Genomic DNA, 18,324 nt, shown 5'->3' on the forward strand with positions numbered 1-18,324 from the left:
TCATGGCTGCTCTTGGTGTTTCTAATCTCTCACATTGTTCATTTTTTTCATCACTTTCACTCTTAACTTTGGTCTAAAGAATCTGGCTAAACTGGGGACCACAGAGAATCTTTCTACAACTGAAGCTTTTAACCCCTGGACTGATTCTTCAGACCTTGAAGCTCTTTATTGGGAAAGTTACAGGTGAGCAAGATCCTCCCTGGGTCTCAGCATCAAGAAGGGTTTGGTGATAAAACAGAGCTCTTCTAAAACCTCTGTTTAGTAAAATAAATAAATAAATAGTAAAGTAAGTCTGTCCTTTTCATAGGACTACCTGATGGCCAGAAACAGTCCTATAACCTTTCCCATATCTCCATGCAAGGCATGTGTCATGTACCTCTACTTGGGAGGCATAAAAGGATATTAGGAATCACTTTTAAGAATTAATCTGGCCCAGTGCCTCCTTGCAAAGATTTAATAGTTTCTTGGCTATCTTATCAAAATTTATTTATCTTCACTTTTCCTCCAATTCTTCAATTTTGTAACAATGTTATAACAACAATTTGATCGAAGTTTCAAACAGATAACCACTGATTTAAATTTTAAAAAGCTCTCAATATAGAACGAGACTGAGTGAAAGATAAGCCACGTGGCTACAGTTAGCACAACAGAATGTGTTTGATAAGCCTCCAAACAAATCTTTGAGCTGCATCCCCTGCCCTTCAACTGATTTTTTTCTTTTCAGGGAACATCGGAGCTCTCATTCAGAATGTTCACATTGCTATTATCTCACTTATCAAAATCAACTAGTTCTCCTCAACCTGCTCTGAAATTTTACCTCTTCTGGAAAGCTCTCACTTGCATCTCTACAAACATGCCTCCCATCGCTGGTATCCACTACCCACGGCAACTCAAGGAGGAGTTTGCAGTTTTAATATGTTCCAGACACAGGAGGTGAAGAATGACAGAATAAGAGGATGAGGGGAAAATTCTGGGGGTTTTCAAAAAAAGAAAGGATTCTATCTCATGACTGGACTGTACGAAATATGACTATCAATCTATTTTTATACAATCCTAGAATTCTTTGCTCGTGTAGAGTTGCATGACCCGTTTCATTAGGGTACTAACAACGGTACCTACCCTGTGTCTCCCAATCCATGAAGGAAAATCACCTAGAACGGAAGAAGAACAGTGAGTAAGCAATGCCTAAATAAACCCAGCGGAATGTTACACACTCCAGAGCCCCAGTTAAGGTGGAGGCCGGAATCACAGAACACTACCTTCAGCAAGTTAATCAATCTCTACAGACCTCGCGTAAGGGGCAAAAGCACTTAACGTCTCTCCGTGCAGCTCCTAAGATAATTAACGTGGGGTTTTAGCACTGAAAGAGGTCCCAGTTAGACAGGCTTCTGGGCAAATAATCACATTCCAAGAAAAATCGTTTTGTCTCTTTCAGGTCAAACCATGAAAGTTCTCACGCGTGCAGTAGAATTTCTCCATCCCAAAAGGGAGCTTCCGGCGGCTAAAAGTAAGTTTGAGATCCTCACGCACAAGTTTCCTAAGGAACAGCACCTCTGATCGAAAAGGACACTAAATCTTCAAACTTCTTTAACTGAGGACAGGCGTGCAAGGTGACACAATCAAGGCATCTCCCTCATGCACAGACAAGGCAGCAACGTGCTCCAGAGACACCTAGAGTTGGGGCGCCGTCAGCTCAAGCGGGTGCCTCCGGGGTCCCGGGGCGGATCCGCGCGCAGGGCCCGGGGGATGCGGGGCCGGGGGCGCTGGGCCTCGGGGCCGCCCGCCCTCCCGCCGCGACCCCGCGTCCCCCGCACACAGCCCGGCCGGGCGGCGCCCACCACCCCGCCCGAACCCCCCCCGGACCGCACGCCCCGTCCCAGCCCCGGCCCGCCGCCCACCGGCCCGCGACGCGACCCCTCGCGAGGCCCCCAGCGCCGCACTCACCACGGCGGTGGCCTTCCGGACGGCGGGCACGATGGCGGGCAGTGGGGCCGACATGTTATTGCCGCACATACACCGGCTCCACCGACCGCGCGTCGGAAGCGGAAGGCGGAGCGGGCGCCGGACCGCGGCCCAAGGCGGTGCGAGCGCCGAGTTCTGCCCGCCCACGGGCGCGCGCTCAGGCGCGTGCGCGCCCACGCCGCGCCGCCCCGTCCCCCGCCCCGCCCCGCCGGTCGCCCCGCGCGTCACAGTGCCCGGCCGCCCGACGCCGCGTTGGCCGCGGCAGAAGGCGGCCCGAGCTGACCTCCGGCCCGCGGGCCGCGCGTGCTCCGTGCGGGCGGCCGGCCTGGGGGGCGGGGCCGCGCGGTCACTCCCGACCTGACTCGCTTGCAAAGGTCGGGAAGGATTGGACCTGGGGGGCAGCTTCTGCGGTATTTCTATTGGGGTCTGCACAGGTGTGTAGTTTGGGGGCCCGCGCCTCGCCTACTTTAAACTGCAACTGGAGAGGGAAGCACTCAGTTGTCACCGAGTTTCCACAATTTGCTGATTGGTGGCTCTGGAGGTCCTACTGATTTAGGCCCCAGAACACATGACCCCATTCTACAGCGGTGGCCCGATGCCCATCAGATACCTGGTAGGATCTGGGAGGGGCGGAGATGGACACACCTAAAGGCAAAATGCCCTGACCTTCAGACGGTTACAGTTGACCACTGGAGAAAACCCACACCGTGAGAGCTGTGGTTCCGTTTTATTTGGGGACTCACTGAGGGCTATGCCCTGGGACACTTCCTCCAGCGCTGAGGACGTGCTCTGAAAAGGTGGGGCGTGGGGCGAGGTCAGTGGGTAGATGATTTTGGTCCAAGTGCGCATGCAGTCAAGCACGCGTCTCCCTAGAAGGTTGCTGCTAGTCAGAAGAGATTTAATGGTTTTAGTGCTTTTCTGAATGTAGGAAGATGCAAGAGTTTGGGTTCATAAAAATTTTCACCTGCAAGTATCTAATTATCTGAAGTCTGTTCTGCCAGTTTTCCCCAGAGCACAGGGTACCTCATCCTGATCTCAGCCCTGAACTCCTTTCTGGAGGTGTTGAAGGTCAGCGACTGCAGTGGCTACTGACTTCATCCTTGTAGAACCAGGTGGCAAACGACAGTTTTTAGTTGTCACAATCTAGTGGAGAAACTTAGAGGATATATACAATCTGTTAAAAGGAAGATAACAGGCCCAAAATGGAGTCACTTGTGCTAAGCCCACATCAGCCCCAAACTGAAACTTACTACCTAAACTTATTCCAGTTTCAATCTCTGGCAGAATGTAATCTTAAAGTCAGTCTGGAATTTCCTAGTCGGCGTTAGTGAGTTAATCAGCCTGTCTAGACCCCTTCCATCCCCCAAAGAAAAATGAAGTCATCTGCTCTTTCCTCGTTGCCCCCTCTTTCTGCCTTTAAAAGTCTTCTGTTTGTGCGGCTCCCCGGAGCTCCTCTCTACTTGCTGGATGGGGTGCTGCCCCATTCATGAATCGTTGCATAAAGCAAATTAGATTTTTAAATTTACTCTGTTGAGTTTTGTTTTTTAACAGTCCTTAGGGAGTCCAGTGTAAGGGAAGGGGAAGCTAGTGAACAAAGATCTTAAAAACAAAAACAAAACAACAAAATCTCCATTTTAATTATATGATAGCCAGAATGCTTGAAGTTTGGGGGTCTTATTCATAGTCTCTTTTATTTTTTCCCCAATCATTCTTATCCTGGATCTGAGTGCTGAGAATTTTGTGGGCTCTCAAAAATGTTAAGTTGGTGCTGATTTCCCCAAAATAAAAAGGCTATTGGGAGTTTCATTGAGATTCTCATGAAGCTACAGACCAATTTGAGGAAATCTGACAACTGAGTCTTCTGATCCAAGAACTAGTATGTATTTTTAGGTAATCTTGGATTTCTGTCAGTAATGTTTTATTTATTTATTTTTAAAGTGTTTCTTTGTTTTTATAAATTTTTATTTATTTATTTATGGCCGCGTTGGGTCTTCGTTGCTGTGCGTGGGCTTTCTCTAGTTGTGGCAAGTGGGGGCTACTCTTCGTTGTAGTTCGTGGGCTTCTCATTGCGGTGGCTTCTCTTGTTGCAGAGCACAGGCTCTAGGCAGGTGTGGGCTTCAGTAGTTGTGGCTCGTGGGCTCTAGAGCACAGGATCAGTAGTTGTGGTGCACGGGCTTAGTTGCTCCACGGCATGTGGCATCTTCCCGGACCAGGGCCCGAACCCGTATCCCCTGCATTGGCAAGTGTTCTTAACCTCTGTGCCACCAGGGAAGCCCTCTGTTAGTAATGTTTTATACTTTTCATTGTATAGGCCGGAATACCTTTTGTCAAATTTATGCCTAGAAAATCCATATTTTATGCAATTGTAAATGGTATTTCAAATTTCAATTTAATTATTTATTGCTAGATACAGGAATTTAATTTTTGCATACTGGCCTTGTATCTGAAATCTTGCTATACTCACTTAAGTTTTAGTAGCTTTTTTTTTTTTTTTTGGTAGATTCCTTAGGAGTTTTAGGCAATTATATACTTGAAAATAATTTCCATGTATCTGTGTATTTCCCAAATTTCTTTCACAAGTTCCATTGTGGTCAGAAAACATACTTTGTATGACTTCAAATTTTTAGTTCTATTGAGACAAGTTTTATGTCGCAGCATATGGTCTATTTTGGAGACTGTTCCATGTGCATTTGAGAAGAATATGTATTCTGCTGTTGTTGGGTAGAGTGTTTGATAGATGTCTATTATGTCCAGCTAGTTTTTAATGTTGTTCAAATGTTCTATAACCTCATCAGTCTTCTGCCTATTTATTCTGTCAATTATTGAATGAGGGGAATTCAAGTCCCCAGCTCTTATTGTTGAATTGTCTATTGTCTTCTTTAGATTCTGTCAGTTTTTGCTTCCTGTTAACAATTTTCGTCTTAAAATCTATTTTTTCGGATATTAGCATAGCTGCTCCAGCTCTCTTATTGTTGCTGTTTATCTTTTTCCATCCTTTTACTTTGACAGCTTTATTGAGATATAATTTACAAATCATATAATTCATCCATTAAAGTGTACAATTCAATGATTTTTGGTACATTACATTAATTTTGTAATTGTAGTGAAATGTATTTAACATAAAATTTGCCATTTTTGCCAGTTTAAAGTGTACAATTCAGTAGCATTTATTGCATTTAAAATGTCGTGCAGTCTTCACCACTATTTCCAAAACTTTTGCATCACTCCAAACAGAAACTCTGTAACTATTAAGCAACACTCTCCATTCCACCCTCTCCCTAACCTTCTGTAATGTCTAATCTACTTTCTGTCTCTATGAATTTGCTTATTCCAGATATTTTATGTAAGTGGATTCATACAATATTTGTCCTTTTGTATCTCACTTATTTCATTTAGCATAATGTTTTCAAGGTTCATCCATGTTGTGGCATGTATCATATCTTCATTCCCTTTTATGATTGAATAAAATACCTTTGCAGGTGTACACTACTTTTTGTTTATCCATTCATCTGTTGATGGACACTTGGGTTGTTTCCACCTTTTGGTTTTTGTGAACAATGCTTCAGTGAACATTGGCATACAAATATCTGTTTGACTTCCTGCTTTCAATTCCTTTGGACATATACCGTCAGCTTTCAGCATTTGACCATGATGTGTCTGGGTGTAGACCTCCTTTCAGTCATGCTAAGAGTTTATTGAGCTTCTTGGATACGTAATGTTTCTCATAGTGTTTGGGAAGTTTTCAACCACTATGTAGTCAATATTTTTCTGCTCCTCTCCCTCCTTTCCTTCAGTTACTTCCATTACACAAATGCTGGTATGCCTAATGGTGTCCCACAATTCTGTAAGGCCCTGCTCAGCCTTCTTCATTCTTTTTCTCTGTTCCTCAGATTGCGTACCCTCTATCAGTCTATATTTCAGTTCTCTGGCTGCTCCATCTTTCAGTTCAAGCTCACTGTTGTGCCCTGTAGTGAATGATTGTCCAGTCACACCCCTGATGTTCCCTCCAGAATACTCTCATTTTTTGCAATATAGAAAGGCTGAGAAATTTCCAAATCTTCTCTTTTCGTTCCTTTTTCTAACATGCCCCTCAAAAGCCTCCCAGCCTCTACCCATTAACCAGTTCTAAAGTCACTTCCACAATTTTAGATGTTTGTTAGAGCAGTGCCCTAATTCCTGGTACCAAAATCTCTATTAGTTTGCTAGGGCTACCGTAACAAAGGACCACAGACTGGGTGGATTAACAGACAAATTAATTTGTTCACAATTCTGGAGGTGACATGTCTAAGATCAAGGTGTCAGCAAGGCTGGTTTCTTCTGAGGACTCTCTCCTTGACTTGTAGATTACTGTCTTCTCCCCATGTCTTCACAGTCTTCCCTCTATACAAATTGGCTCTGATTTGGGATGCGGGTATAAATCTGAGAATTTATAAACCATTTAAGATCACCTTGGGAGAACATCTGCATAGAAAAAATAAATTTCAACATTTAGAGGTCAGATAGTGTAGGAGGAGACAGTAAAAGTGAGAGAGGTCAGCCAGGATGGAAGAAAGAAACCAGAAATGTGGGCTATCCAGAAATCGAACAAGGAAAATGTTTCAAGTGGGGGTGGCCAACTGCTTTGAGTGCTGCTAAGAACTCACTTTAGAAGATAATTTCTACTTTTTAGCTTTATTGAGGTGTAATTAATATACACAAAATGTACATATTTAATGTGTACATTTTGATGAGTTTGGACATATGCTTACACTTTTGATACCATCACCACAATCACGGTAATAAACATTCCATCACCTCTTAAAGATTTCTTGTGTCCCCTTGCTTTTTTTCTTGTGATAAGAACGTTTAACTTAAAATTTACCATCTTGGGACTTCCCTGGTGGTCCAGTGGTTAAGAATCCGCCTTCCAATGCAGGGGATGCAGGTTTGATCCCTGGTCGGGGAACAAGGATCCCACATGCCTCGGGGCAACTAAGCCCGCGAGCCACAACTACTGAGCCCACGAGCCACAACTAGAGAGGCCACGTGCCACAACAAAAGATCCCACATGCTCCATCGAAGATCCCGCATGCCGCAGCTAAGACCTGACGCAGCCAATAAATATTTTTTTAAAAAAGATTTACCTTCTTAAGTTTTTAAGCACACCACATTGCTAACTATAGGCACAATGTTGTAATGTTATAGATCTCTAGATCTTATAGATCCCTAGATCATATAGATCCCTAGATAGTATTCATTCTGCATACCTGGAACTTTATACCCAGTCACCAACAACTCTCCATTTACCCCACTCCTAATCCCTAGCAATCACCAATTTATTTTCTACTTATATGAGTTTGACTATTTTAGATACATGATATAGGTGGAATCATGCAGTACTTGTCCTTCTCTGACTGACTTATTTCACTCAGCATAACATCTTCCAGGTCTATCCATGTTGTCACAAATGGTACAATTTCCTTAAATTTTAAGTTGGAATAATATTTAATTGTAGGTCTATCCCATAGTTCCTTTATCCATTTGTCTGTCGATGCACATGGGTTGTTTCCATGTCTTGGCTACTGTGAATAATGCTGCAGTAAACATGGAAGTGCAAATATCTCTTCGAGATACTGATTTCAGTTCTTTTGGATATATACCCAGGAGTGGGATTGCCGGATAACGTAGCTCTATTTTTACTTAAAAAATTTTTTTTAATTAAAAAAAATTTTTTTGGCTGTACTGTGTGGCACACAGGATCTTAGTTCCCCCACCGGGGATTGAACTCACTGGACTGCCAGGGAAGTCCCCTATTTTTACTTTTTTGAGGAACCTCCATACTGTTTTCCAAAGAGGCTGCACCATTTTACGTTTTTATATTCTGATTAGCAGTACAAGGAGAGATTGATAATGTAGGAAAGAAAGGGGATATGAAAACTACAGAATTCTTAAGCAGGTGGGAGGAGTCCAGATCACAGGTGGAATGACTGACCATTAGCAGGAGAAAAGCCGCTTCCTTCTCTTTAATAGGATATAGAGGATGAATGCTGTCCTAGGAAGGACTGTACATTTACTGGTGGGATGTGAAAGAAATTCTCCATCTCATGACTTCTTTTTCTAAAGTATAAAGGAAAATCATTGACAGAGAGAGAGAGGGAGAGTAGATACAAAATAGTCATCATGGAGAGTGAAAAAGTAAGTTTTCTAGAACACTGAGGTAGGATGACCAATTTGAGGTTTATGGTCATGAATTTAAAGAAAGCCTATCAACCTGAAAGCCAGTTCTCTGGGGCCAGGAAAGAGGGAAATACTGAAAACTGGTCTAGAAAGAGCAAATACAGTAATTGTTGTAGCTTCTTATTTACACTAAATGATGATTGAAAGTGTACAGGTATATTGATAATCCATGACAATGGATTAAATTGTCAGTAAATTGTTAGTAAATAGACAGCTAACAGAAGTTGGAAATGAGAAGGGGCAAAGGAGTGACAGGTGAGGCTTGTCAGTATCTTCATCTTACTCAGAGGGAGGAGCTCATATATACTTCTGAAACTCGAACATCCAAGAAATAGTGCTTATATTATTTTAAGTTCTTATATTATTTAAATCACACAGTTTACCATGAGAGAAAAGAAAATACTAGAAGGAAGTAGTTTAATATAAATCTTCAGCTATCGTAAGACAAGTGAATATACAATGTCAAAAGTTGATCAAAACAATTAGTGTAGGGAAATTTTAATTTGTAAATATGGAGGCAATCACCAGAAGAAATAAAAACAGAAAGTTAAAAGTGATTGCCTATGAAGAACTCCTGCTTCTCATTGTAGGCCCTTTTGTACAACTGCATTTTTTTCATAACAAATGTATGCATTATGTACTATGATAAAATCAAAACAAAAATTATCTAGGTGTGAATGAAGACCTTTGAGTCAGGACCAACCTTTGATAAAACTAGGTAATTTTTCTGAAGGTGCCATTTATTTTCAACCCTTTTCATGCTCTCTTCTCTGTCTCAATATTTGTTGTCTCCCAATATCAAAGCCATTCACTTCTTTCCCGCCCTTGACTTCCTTCCTTCCTTCACTAAGAAAAATCACATCCCCAGTTTTTTTTACTCAACTTTGATCTTCACAAAATTAGCCTATTCTTCGTCCCATTCTAAAAATGACTTGTCAGTAATAATTGAATCACTGAAATTCCTTTCCTCCTCCTGTTCCCATCCCTGCCAAAATATTATTTAATGTGTGACCTCATTTAGGGAGATGAGATGGGAGACTTTTATGTGCATGCTTTTGTCTTGTTTTTTAATCTCAGAAACAGTTGAGTTGATCTTTTTTTAATTTATTATTGTTTTATTTATTTATTTTTGGCTGACTTCTGTCTTCGTTGCTGCGTGCAGGCTTTCTCCAGTTGCAGAGAGCATGGGCTACTCTTTCTTGTGGTGTGCGGGCTTCTCACTGCAGTGGCTTCTCTTGTTGTGGAGCACGGGCTTCAGCAGTTGTGGCTCGCAGGGCCCTAGAGCGCAGGCTCAACAGTTGTGGCGCACGGGCTTAGTTGCTCCGCGGCATGTGGGATCTTCCCGGACCAGGGTTCGAAACCATGTCCCCTGCACTGGCAGGCGGATACTTAACCACTGCGCCACCAGGGAAGTCCTGATGTGACTCTTCATTTCATAGTGTATTATCATTATGGTTCATACACAGTACCTTGTGTGATGAATTTATCCCCTTTTATTTTCATCCCTGACTCCCATTCTGACATCCTTGAAAATTTTTATTTTAATTAGTTAGCTAAAAGGAATCAATCTATATTGACAGACTGTCAAAGCACTGGGATAGGTGGGGGAAGATTATTTGGGAGTGTATGAGAAGGAGGGCCTTCCCAATGGACTTCAAATTATAGCATCTTTATAGGGTTCACTTTATTCTTTTATATAATGACTCAGTAGTCACTATTAACCAGGGCTGGAGTCAGGATGACTCTTAAATAGTTGCTGAGGTGTTTTCTTATTACAAGGTCTCCTTAATGTGATTTAAACGGGCTAGGACAACACCCCAAGCATGTGGGTGCTTAATAAATATTATCCTGCAATGATAATGATGATGTAAAACTTCTGTAGACTTAAAGATCGATGACTTATTCACCACACACCCTTAATTTACATTTTTACAACACAGATGAGACTCATCAAATTATTTTGACTGTTTTATATGCTTGGTCAACATGTTGCATATGGGCTAAACAAATATGTAGCCTACAATTATTACTTCCACTATTATTAACTGATGTCCACCAATAACATTACATAACGTATACAACAAAAAGCATCTACTTCGCAGAAGTGCAGCACACTGTTTTATATTTCCTGTATCTCATTTATACAATAAAAATTTTTTTCGATGATAAAAAATATTATTGGAACTAACACTCATCCAGAAGCTCATTACTTAGTGCAAACAATGATTTTCTAGATAGGGGGAAAACTGTGTATCTTTCTGTAGATTAGGACACATTTTGCAACATATTTTGCAATTTTCTTCCCAGAAGTATGAAATTTCCAACAGAAAGGTGATGAAATATATTGAATTTAAAACCCTTAAAGGCAGGAACTAGCTTCTATTTTTTTCACTATATTTCTTTCTACACTTCTAAATAGTATGGACTTTTATCTTCATATTGTTTTATAGGACTCACATATTTGTATTTCTCTTGTAGTGCTATTAGTTCTACAAGAGGCCTAATTTTTTTTTAACTTTTCAAAAATATTCATTCTTGGGGAATTTCCTGGTGGTCCAGTGGTTAGGACTCCACGCTTTCATTGCCAAGGGCCTGGGTTTGATCCCTAGTCGGGGAACTAAGATTCCACGTGTGTGGTGCAGCCAAAAATAATAATAATAATAATTCTTGGAAAATCTCCCCTACTAGATTTCAAACAATCTGGGACCAAGATCCTGTTTGACTTCATCCATGTATATTTTTCAGTAACAAGTTCAGTGTCTTGCTCATAAATATTGCTCAAATAAAGGAATGAATGCAACTTTTTCTTTCTGTGTTTTTTTTTTTTGCCACGTCACGGGGCTTGTGGGATCTTAGTTCCCTGACCAGGGACAGAACTCGGCCCCAGGAGTGAAAGCACAGAGTCCTAACCACTGGACCGCCAGGGAGTCACCTCTGTAGTTTTTCACACTTGATTTAAAATAACTTCAAAAATGTTTCGTTAAACACAGAAGTAGTTGCCCTCCAAAAATTTATTTCCACCTTCACTATTTGTGATCACCAGTAGGGACCAGCAGGAACAACCCCCCAGCAAGACAGTGAAACATAAAAAGAACAATAAAAGAAAGAAAAAGAAAAGAGCATGGTCTATATTACTCACTTAAGACAAAAATGGGGAAGCCGATACTTTTGAGTGAAAATATTATGTATTTTGTGCTGCAGATATTCAACTTTATATTATAAAAAATACTACTTATGTAATAGGAGGCAAAGCGTGAATCCTGGCCCTGCTGCTTGCTCTGAGACGTCGTTCAAACTACCGCCCTTGCCAAGTCCGAAAGATAATAACATCTACCCCACGAGGGGTTGTTTAGTTGATGAATCGAATGAGGGTGACTCAGCACGTGACTGACACATAGCCAAGCGCTCAGCGTGCCTCCTTCATTATTAACAGCAAGTGAAGTTAGCATGTCTGTGACTTGGTCAAAGCAACACAGACGCACTCGTACAGGATGCAGAGTTTGAGTCCTATTCACGGGTTGGTACCAGCCAGCTATTGTAATAGCTCGACCCTGGGTATTATTTTCGAATCTCAGGGTTGCCAACTAAAAGTCGGAACTTGCCACCTGCCTCTACAACGATGAAGTCAGTAACCACTGCAGCCGCTGACCTCCAACACCCCCTGAAAAGACTTGAGGGCTGAGATCAGGAATAAGGCGCGCTTTGCTCTGGGAAAACTGGCAGAACAGGCTTTCAGATAGGCATTTTCAGAAGATTTTATGAGCCCAAATTCTGGCATCTCTTTGTATCTAGAAGAGCACTAGAATCATTGACGGTGACATCTGCTCCTTGTGACCAGCAGCAAGCCTCTGCCAACATGTGTGCTTGATGACACGCACCTCCCTTCACGTAAATCACATATATACTGACCTTCTCCGGAGCAGTTCCTCGGAGCTGAGGGGCTATCTCCCAGGCTATAGCCCTCATCTTGCCCCAAATAACAATTAACCCACAACTCTCCGTTGTGCAATTCTTTTCAGAGGACAGGGCGTATAATTGGCTCAGCTCCAGGCCAGTACTTCAGCGCCCAGGGTATCTTATTCTGGGCCCCACTTGGAGTTCGGAGAAGACCCTGCGCCTCTAAGGACCAGACTGGGAGACACATCAGGCCAGTGAATCCAAGCCCTCTAACGCACACCGTTTTCAACGCGTGCTTTGTGCGGCGGAGGAGAATGCAGCACATTCCGAGCCAAGGTCAAGGCACGACCTCTCAAAATAGGATCCCATCCCCAACGAACTAAACATAAAGCCGGTGCACAGCGAAGACACACCCTCACACACCTGCCGCCGCCGCAACTGCACTCGGCTCCCGGCATGCCCCGCGGCTGGCGGTGCGGCGCGGCGCGGCGGGCCTGCAGCACGACAGAGGCGGGGCCGCGGCCGTAAAGCAGCGCCGGAAATCACGTGGCTCTGGCGGCCCGGCGCCCTTGCGGCTTGGCGGGCGCGCGGGTCATGGCCGGCCCGGTGCGGGGCGGGGGGCCACAGGCCCTGGACCTGCTGCGGGCCCTGCCCCGTGTGAGCCTGGCTAACCTGAGGCCGAACCCGGGCTCCAGGAAACCGGTAAGGCTGGGGGCGGCGCGGGGGCCCTCGAGGTCGCGGGTCCAGAGGCGCGGGGGGGAACCAGGGACCCCTGAGCCCCTCTGCTTAGGTGACGCGGGAAAACCTGCCCACGTGGTCCCAGTTCTCGGTAAGGTTCAGGTTTAGAGGCTTAATTACGTTAATTAGGGCGGGGGAGCGAGGTCGCAGGAAGTACAAATGATTGTCTCTTTTAAAATTGGGTTTAACATGGAGTGCTTTTCCATACCTTATCTTCATGGGAAAGATTTATTACGTTTGATGTCTCTTCTGCAAATCATTGAATATAGCTAGAAAAGCTGTCATGGACATACTGTCACTTTAAAAATCAATTCGTTGCTTTCCTGAAGTGACAGGATGTAAAGTAAGAAAAATATTTTCCTTATAAATTGGCATTTAAATAAAACGCTATATGTGGGTAACAATGGCATATTGACAATTAATTCCAAAATAAATGCGCTTGCATATCATGCAAACTTTGCTTGTTGTGGATGTTTTAATTCTACAATTTTTTTCAGTTCCAACCTGTCACAGTCTCCTTTTTTTCATCTCATTCTTGGAACTTTCCCTTTGAAACACAACTTGGAGTTTGGTTGCAAGAACTAGCTACATCTTCAGAGGCAGAGTTGCTCATGTGGAGTGTTTGGACTTCAGAGCAGCTAGGATGGTGCCTGGCACGTAGTGGGCTTGGCTAGTCCTGCTTGGTTGGCTGAATGAAGGGCATAACCAAAAAATACAGTGCAAAGGTGAAATGCAATTTTAAAAAGTGCATCTGTAGATCATAAAACATTCTTCTTTCCTTGCAGGAAAGGCGACCAAGAGGTCAGAGAAGAGGTAGGAAATGTGGCAGAGGCCACAAGGGAGAACGACAGAGAGGAACCCGGCCCCGGCTGGGCTTTGAGGGAGGCCAGACTCCATTTTACCTGCGAATCCCAAAATACGGGTTTAATGAAGGACACAGGTAAGTTTACTTTGCTTCTTAGTGTAAAAGTACCTAATTCTCACTGAGAGTTACCTAAAAATAGGTTGGTAGAAATTTAAATCCACTTTGAGGCAAACTTTCACTGCTGTTTCTCTGAACCATTTTTGGTAATGAAGTTTAGCCTGAATTGGGGAAAAAGCCAGACGTTGCACTAAGACTTGCAAAATGGAGATAATGGTGCCTGCTCGCGAGTTTTAGGGTGATTACATATATAAAATCTGACTCATTGTCGTCACCCAGTAAATGGTAATCACCGTTACTTTGAGTTCCATTAATGTATAATTTACATAGTGGGTTAAATTTTCCACTTATTTACTTATTTGTGTAAATGAGTGAAGTAGATGCCTAGGCAAATAATTGTTGGTGAAACAAAGTAAGTACTTACTGGTTTTGTTTCATTGCGCCCAAATCAAGGAATATTACATGTTTATGCCATACTCAGGGGTTTTATTTTGTTAAACCATATAAATTGATGGAGGAAAACCCAGGACAAAGCTCTGAGTTGATCTGGAGATCTTGCTGGAAGGTAAGTCTGACTGAGTTTTCCAACTACGGTTACTTTCTTGTGTAGCTTCAGACGCCAGTATCAGCCTTTGAGTCTCAACAGGCTGCAGTATCTTATTGATTTGGGTCGAGTTGATCCTACACAACCTATTGATTTAACCCAACTTGTCAATGGGAGAGGCGTGACCATCCAGCCATCTAAAAGGGATTATGGTGTCCAGCTGGTAGAGGAGGTAAGTCTGAATTAGATTTTTTTGGAGTTACATAGATGGCTATTTCTGATTTCCATATAATCGACACTCTGCCTTCTTTATTTTTATCCCTTTTGAGTTGTCATAACCATTATGTAGCGGCGATCGTGTTATACTCGTTGTGGTTTTAGAAAGCTGCATGCTCTTTGTGGCGGGAGGCAGGGGCGGCTCTGTTTCCTGGTCCTGGGATGTTCTTCTCCTGGGTACCCATTCATATTTCTCCCTCACTCTCTTTGGTTCTCTGTTCAAATGTCATCCTAGCAGGAAGATGTTTTTGACACTCTTTATAAAGGAACATTCATACTCTCATACCCGACCGTCTGCCTTATTCTGCCCGAAGGATCTTTCTTTGAGTGTATGAACACCTGACACTTGTTACCAAGTAATGCATTTATTTTTCATTGTTTTCCTCATTGTAATGTCAGTTCTTTGAGAGCAGGTACTTTGATTCATTGCTGTATTTTCAACATTGGAAATATTGGCTTGTGATAGTCACTCAGTATTTATGGAAGACAGAAATGAACCAAATCCAGTTCTAATTGTAGGGAAGCGGTTTTCTATTTGTAGAAGTTGGCCAGGAGTTTCATAAGCAAATAAACTTGTAGATTGTTAATCAACTACCTGTTTCTTGTATGTCAGTAATACGATGTTGCTGTGTAAGTAACTTAGTGTCCACTAGAGGGAAGCATAGTTTATGGGAAAACCTTTTAGATTCCTTTGAAAAAGTACACTTGTGGATAAAAGTTTTCCAAATAAAATGATTCGAAGAGAGAATACCAAATACACCATTAAGCCTCAGTATTCTACTTGTATAGAATTGTGTATAAGGGAACACAATTGTAGATTAACATATGGAAAAACCCTTGACCTCACCAGGCATTAATGCACATCCCAGCAGCTTTCAGGCATGTGTGTATTAAACTAGCAAAAATCATTCTGAAATCTACACCAGGACATCGGTTGAATAAGTACAGTTATACATTATTTACAGGTCTGTAAACTGCTTGCCCTTTTCTGGATTTCAGATTTGTAGTAAATAGTGGATAGTAAGACTCTTTTGCTCTTTCAGCACAACATTACCAATTTGGGAACAGAAGTCCTAAGGAAAAACAAAATAAAAGAAACCTAATATAATGAAATGCTAAATATTCTTCTTATAACACTGAAAATGCTGGAACTAACCCCAATGCCCAAGGATAGGGAAATGGTTAAGCAATCTGTGGAACAGTAATTAGAAATCTCAAATAATATGGCAAGACTTTGTTTCATTGAGTCAAAAGTGCCATTGACTGTAAAAATGCCTACCAGTATCATAGATGGGAAAAATGTGAGAAAATGTGTCTTAGAATTGATGGAATATTTTGAAATTGGGAGCCAGCTTGTTTCGGCCGCACCAAAATAGCAAAAAAAAATTTATTACTGCAAAAAGAATGGTAGTGCCACCATCTTTTTATTTTGTCAGAATCTGTTTTGAAATTAGAGTAAAATATAGCACATCCTAATGAAAGTGCCCAGACAGGACTTTAAAAAGTTGAGTACTATTTTTATTTTTGTTGTTGTCTCTGCCCCTTTCCCTAGAGGGGCCTGGCCCCTCCCAAGCTCAGATACTTTGTTCTTTTGCTGGCTCAAGCCCACTTGCCCCCATCTTTAACCAGCTCTTGGCCTCTTGCTTACTTATGGGTCAGGAAGGTAAGGTTTTATCGGTGTCACGTGGCATAATGTGGTTAGGAACGAAGGCGCTGGGACTAGACTCCCTGGCTTTGTGATCTTGGGCAAGTTGCTTAACCTCTCTGTGGTTCAGTGTTGCCGTCTGTGACATTGGTGTGGCAGTGATTCTGTGGGTTTAGAGTTGTTCTGAGGATTAAACAGTCTGCTGTTAATGAAGTAATGGGAATGTGTATTTATGTTGGTACCCGCCAAACGCATAAAATCGAATGCTAGTCATCCCTGCTCGTAGGGAATGAAAATTGGTAAAACAAGTTGGCCTAAAAAAACGTGGAAGAATTTGGTGTTTGATAGGACCTCAAAGCAGGGGTATTTAAAGTAGGAATAGCTGTCACGTTGCAAGCCCTTTAGAGGAGAAAACACAGTATAGAAGGGAAGCTCATGTAATTAACTCACTTGTAGCCAAGCCGTCTCCTCACAGACCTTGTTTTGACGGGTGACAGGGTGCTGACACCTTTAAGGCAAAAGTTAATATTGAAGTACAGCTGGCTTCAGAGCTGGCCATCGCTGCGATCGAGAAGAACGGGGGTGTCATCACGACGGCCTTCTACGACCCTCGAAGCCTGGGTAAGCTTGTTGCCTCGGGGTCTCGTGCTGACTGCCACATGAGGGTTTGACTTGCTCTGCAGCCCCCTTGGCTTCCGGTTTGAGGGGTTTCTGCTAGTGGTGTGGCTGGTGGCGCTGCCTTCTCGTACACCTCAGCCAGTGTGTCGTAAAAAGGTTTTGTTTTGTAAAACATGGGGCTTAAATATGCTATTTCCCACGTTTAGAAATTCACTCGCTGTTGGTGACCCAGGAGTAACTTTGACTTTCAAGATGCAGACTTTTGAAAGTCAAGTGTTTCCATTTGCTTACTTAAGACAAACCTGTTTAATAAAAAAAAAAAGTTTTGGGAATTAAGTTTTCCTCTTGGAAATATTTAAAAATTAATAATTAAAAGAATACCATTATTAAGAGAAAATCATTATGTATATCGCCAGTATTTGCATCTCTCTCTTTCTATTTACACATTTTTTTTTAGAAATTCTGTGCAAACCTATTCCGTTCTTTCTCCGTGGACAACCCATTCCCAAGCGAATGCTCCCCCCTGAGGCACTGGTAACCTATTACACTGACGCGAGGCATCGCGGTTACTTGGCGGATCCTGCTGAATTTCCTGAAGCGAGACTGGCGCTCGCCAAGAAGTACGGTTATATTTTACCTGATATCACTAAAGACGAACTCTTCAAAATGCTCAGTGCTCGAAAAGATCCCAGGCAGATTTTCTTTGGTCTTGCTCCCGGGTGGGTAGTGAATATGGCAGATAAGAACATCCTCAAACCAACGGATGAGGATCTCCTCAAGCACTACAGCTCCTGAGTTCCTTCCAAGAGAGCAGATGGTAAAAGAGCACCAGAAAGGGACTGAAACACGTGTGTTTCCCGTTGCATTTGCTTAATTTGTAATTCTGCTGTTTGATGTTGGTGTTTTGTGTGTCATCATCTCTCTCTTTGTTATCTAAGTTACAATAAAAATACAGTAAGCAAGGACTGCATAGAGGATCTGGTGGAACTGTGTGCTTCTGTCTCTGTTCTGAGCTCCCTGGTTCTCTGCCCAAGGAAGAGTGTAACTCTTAGACAATTTCCAGTTGAGTTTTCCATCATCTTTCCATCCAGGTCTTGTCTTATTGTTGCAAATCAGAGTGAACACGCAAGTGGGATGGGATTGCTTTGTCGGCTGCTTGGTCAAGGTCAGAGGGCTGCTAATGAGCTGGTGAGCCTCTTCCTCGGTAGCCGCGACGAAGCGCTGCTACCCAGTGTCAAGACAGTAAGCCTTCAGCTTGGGATGATTAAGATGTGGGATGTGAGTTGAAGGTTTAAGACTGGTGAGTAGCTTCTAAGTAGTTCAATATTTGCTAGCAAAATTGAGACAAAAATTCCAAGGGAATTCATTTTCTCAACTCAGAGTAGACAGAAATGATCAAGGCAGTAACATTTTTTTCCTTGAAGAAGGTGAATGTTCTAATTCTAATTGATATGATTTTACTTATTTCATAGACTTTGGAAACCTTTGTTTTTCAGTCATTTTAAA

The 18,324-nt window shown here is 42.6% G+C and overlaps 2 protein-coding genes across 4 annotated transcripts in view; one reads left to right on the forward strand and one right to left on the reverse strand.

The window, feature by feature from the left end:
- LOC309646578 (transcription elongation factor A protein 1) overlaps positions 1-2,163 on the reverse strand; it is a 61,115-nt gene extending 58,952 nt beyond the window's left edge. The window contains exons 1-2 of one of the 3 annotated variants that reach the window (XM_082433096.1): positions 1,945-2,144; positions 1,120-1,151 (exon numbers count right to left, since the gene is read on the reverse strand). In XM_082433096.1, the coding sequence (XP_082289222.1) occupies positions 1,120-1,151; positions 1,945-2,013 (101 nt within the window). In that variant the 5' untranslated portion in view covers positions 2,014-2,144. Of the gene's footprint in view, positions 1-1,119; positions 1,152-1,944 lie in introns of all 3 variants that reach the window. The other 2 variants (XM_082433093.1, XM_082433095.1) reach the window with 2 other exon arrangements.
- Positions 2,164-12,601: 10,438 nt separating this feature from the next.
- Positions 12,602-17,795, forward strand: MRPL15 (mitochondrial ribosomal protein L15). The gene is made up of 5 exons (XM_082433087.1): positions 12,602-12,777; positions 13,599-13,753; positions 14,346-14,511; positions 16,698-16,821; positions 17,276-17,795. Exons 1-5 carry the CDS (start codon positions 12,670-12,672, stop codon positions 17,611-17,613), a joined length of 891 nt encoding a protein of 296 aa, XP_082289213.1. The 5' UTR covers positions 12,602-12,669; the 3' UTR covers positions 17,614-17,795.
- Positions 17,796-18,324: the final 529 nt, after the last annotated feature.

Source organism: Balaenoptera physalus (genome assembly GCF_965194825.1).
Source record: "Balaenoptera physalus genome assembly, chromosome: 17".
Classification (NCBI taxonomy): domain Eukaryota; kingdom Metazoa; phylum Chordata; class Mammalia; order Artiodactyla; family Balaenopteridae; genus Balaenoptera; species Balaenoptera physalus.

What these genes read in the sequence shown, in the direction of transcription:
- MRPL15 (XM_082433087.1), top strand. Translation starts at nt 12,670, where the DNA reads ATGGCCGGCCCGGTGCGGGGCGGGGGGCCACAGGCCCTGGACCTGCTG. An exon ending in GGGTTTAATGAAGGACACAG is followed by an intron (nt 13,754 to 14,345) that starts GTAAGTTTACTT and finishes TTTCTTGTGTAG; the next exon opens with CTTCAGACGCCAGTATCAGC. An exon ending in CTACGACCCTCGAAGCCTGG is followed by an intron (nt 16,822 to 17,275) that starts GTAAGCTTGTTG and finishes ATTTTTTTTTAG; the next exon opens with AAATTCTGTGCAAACCTATT.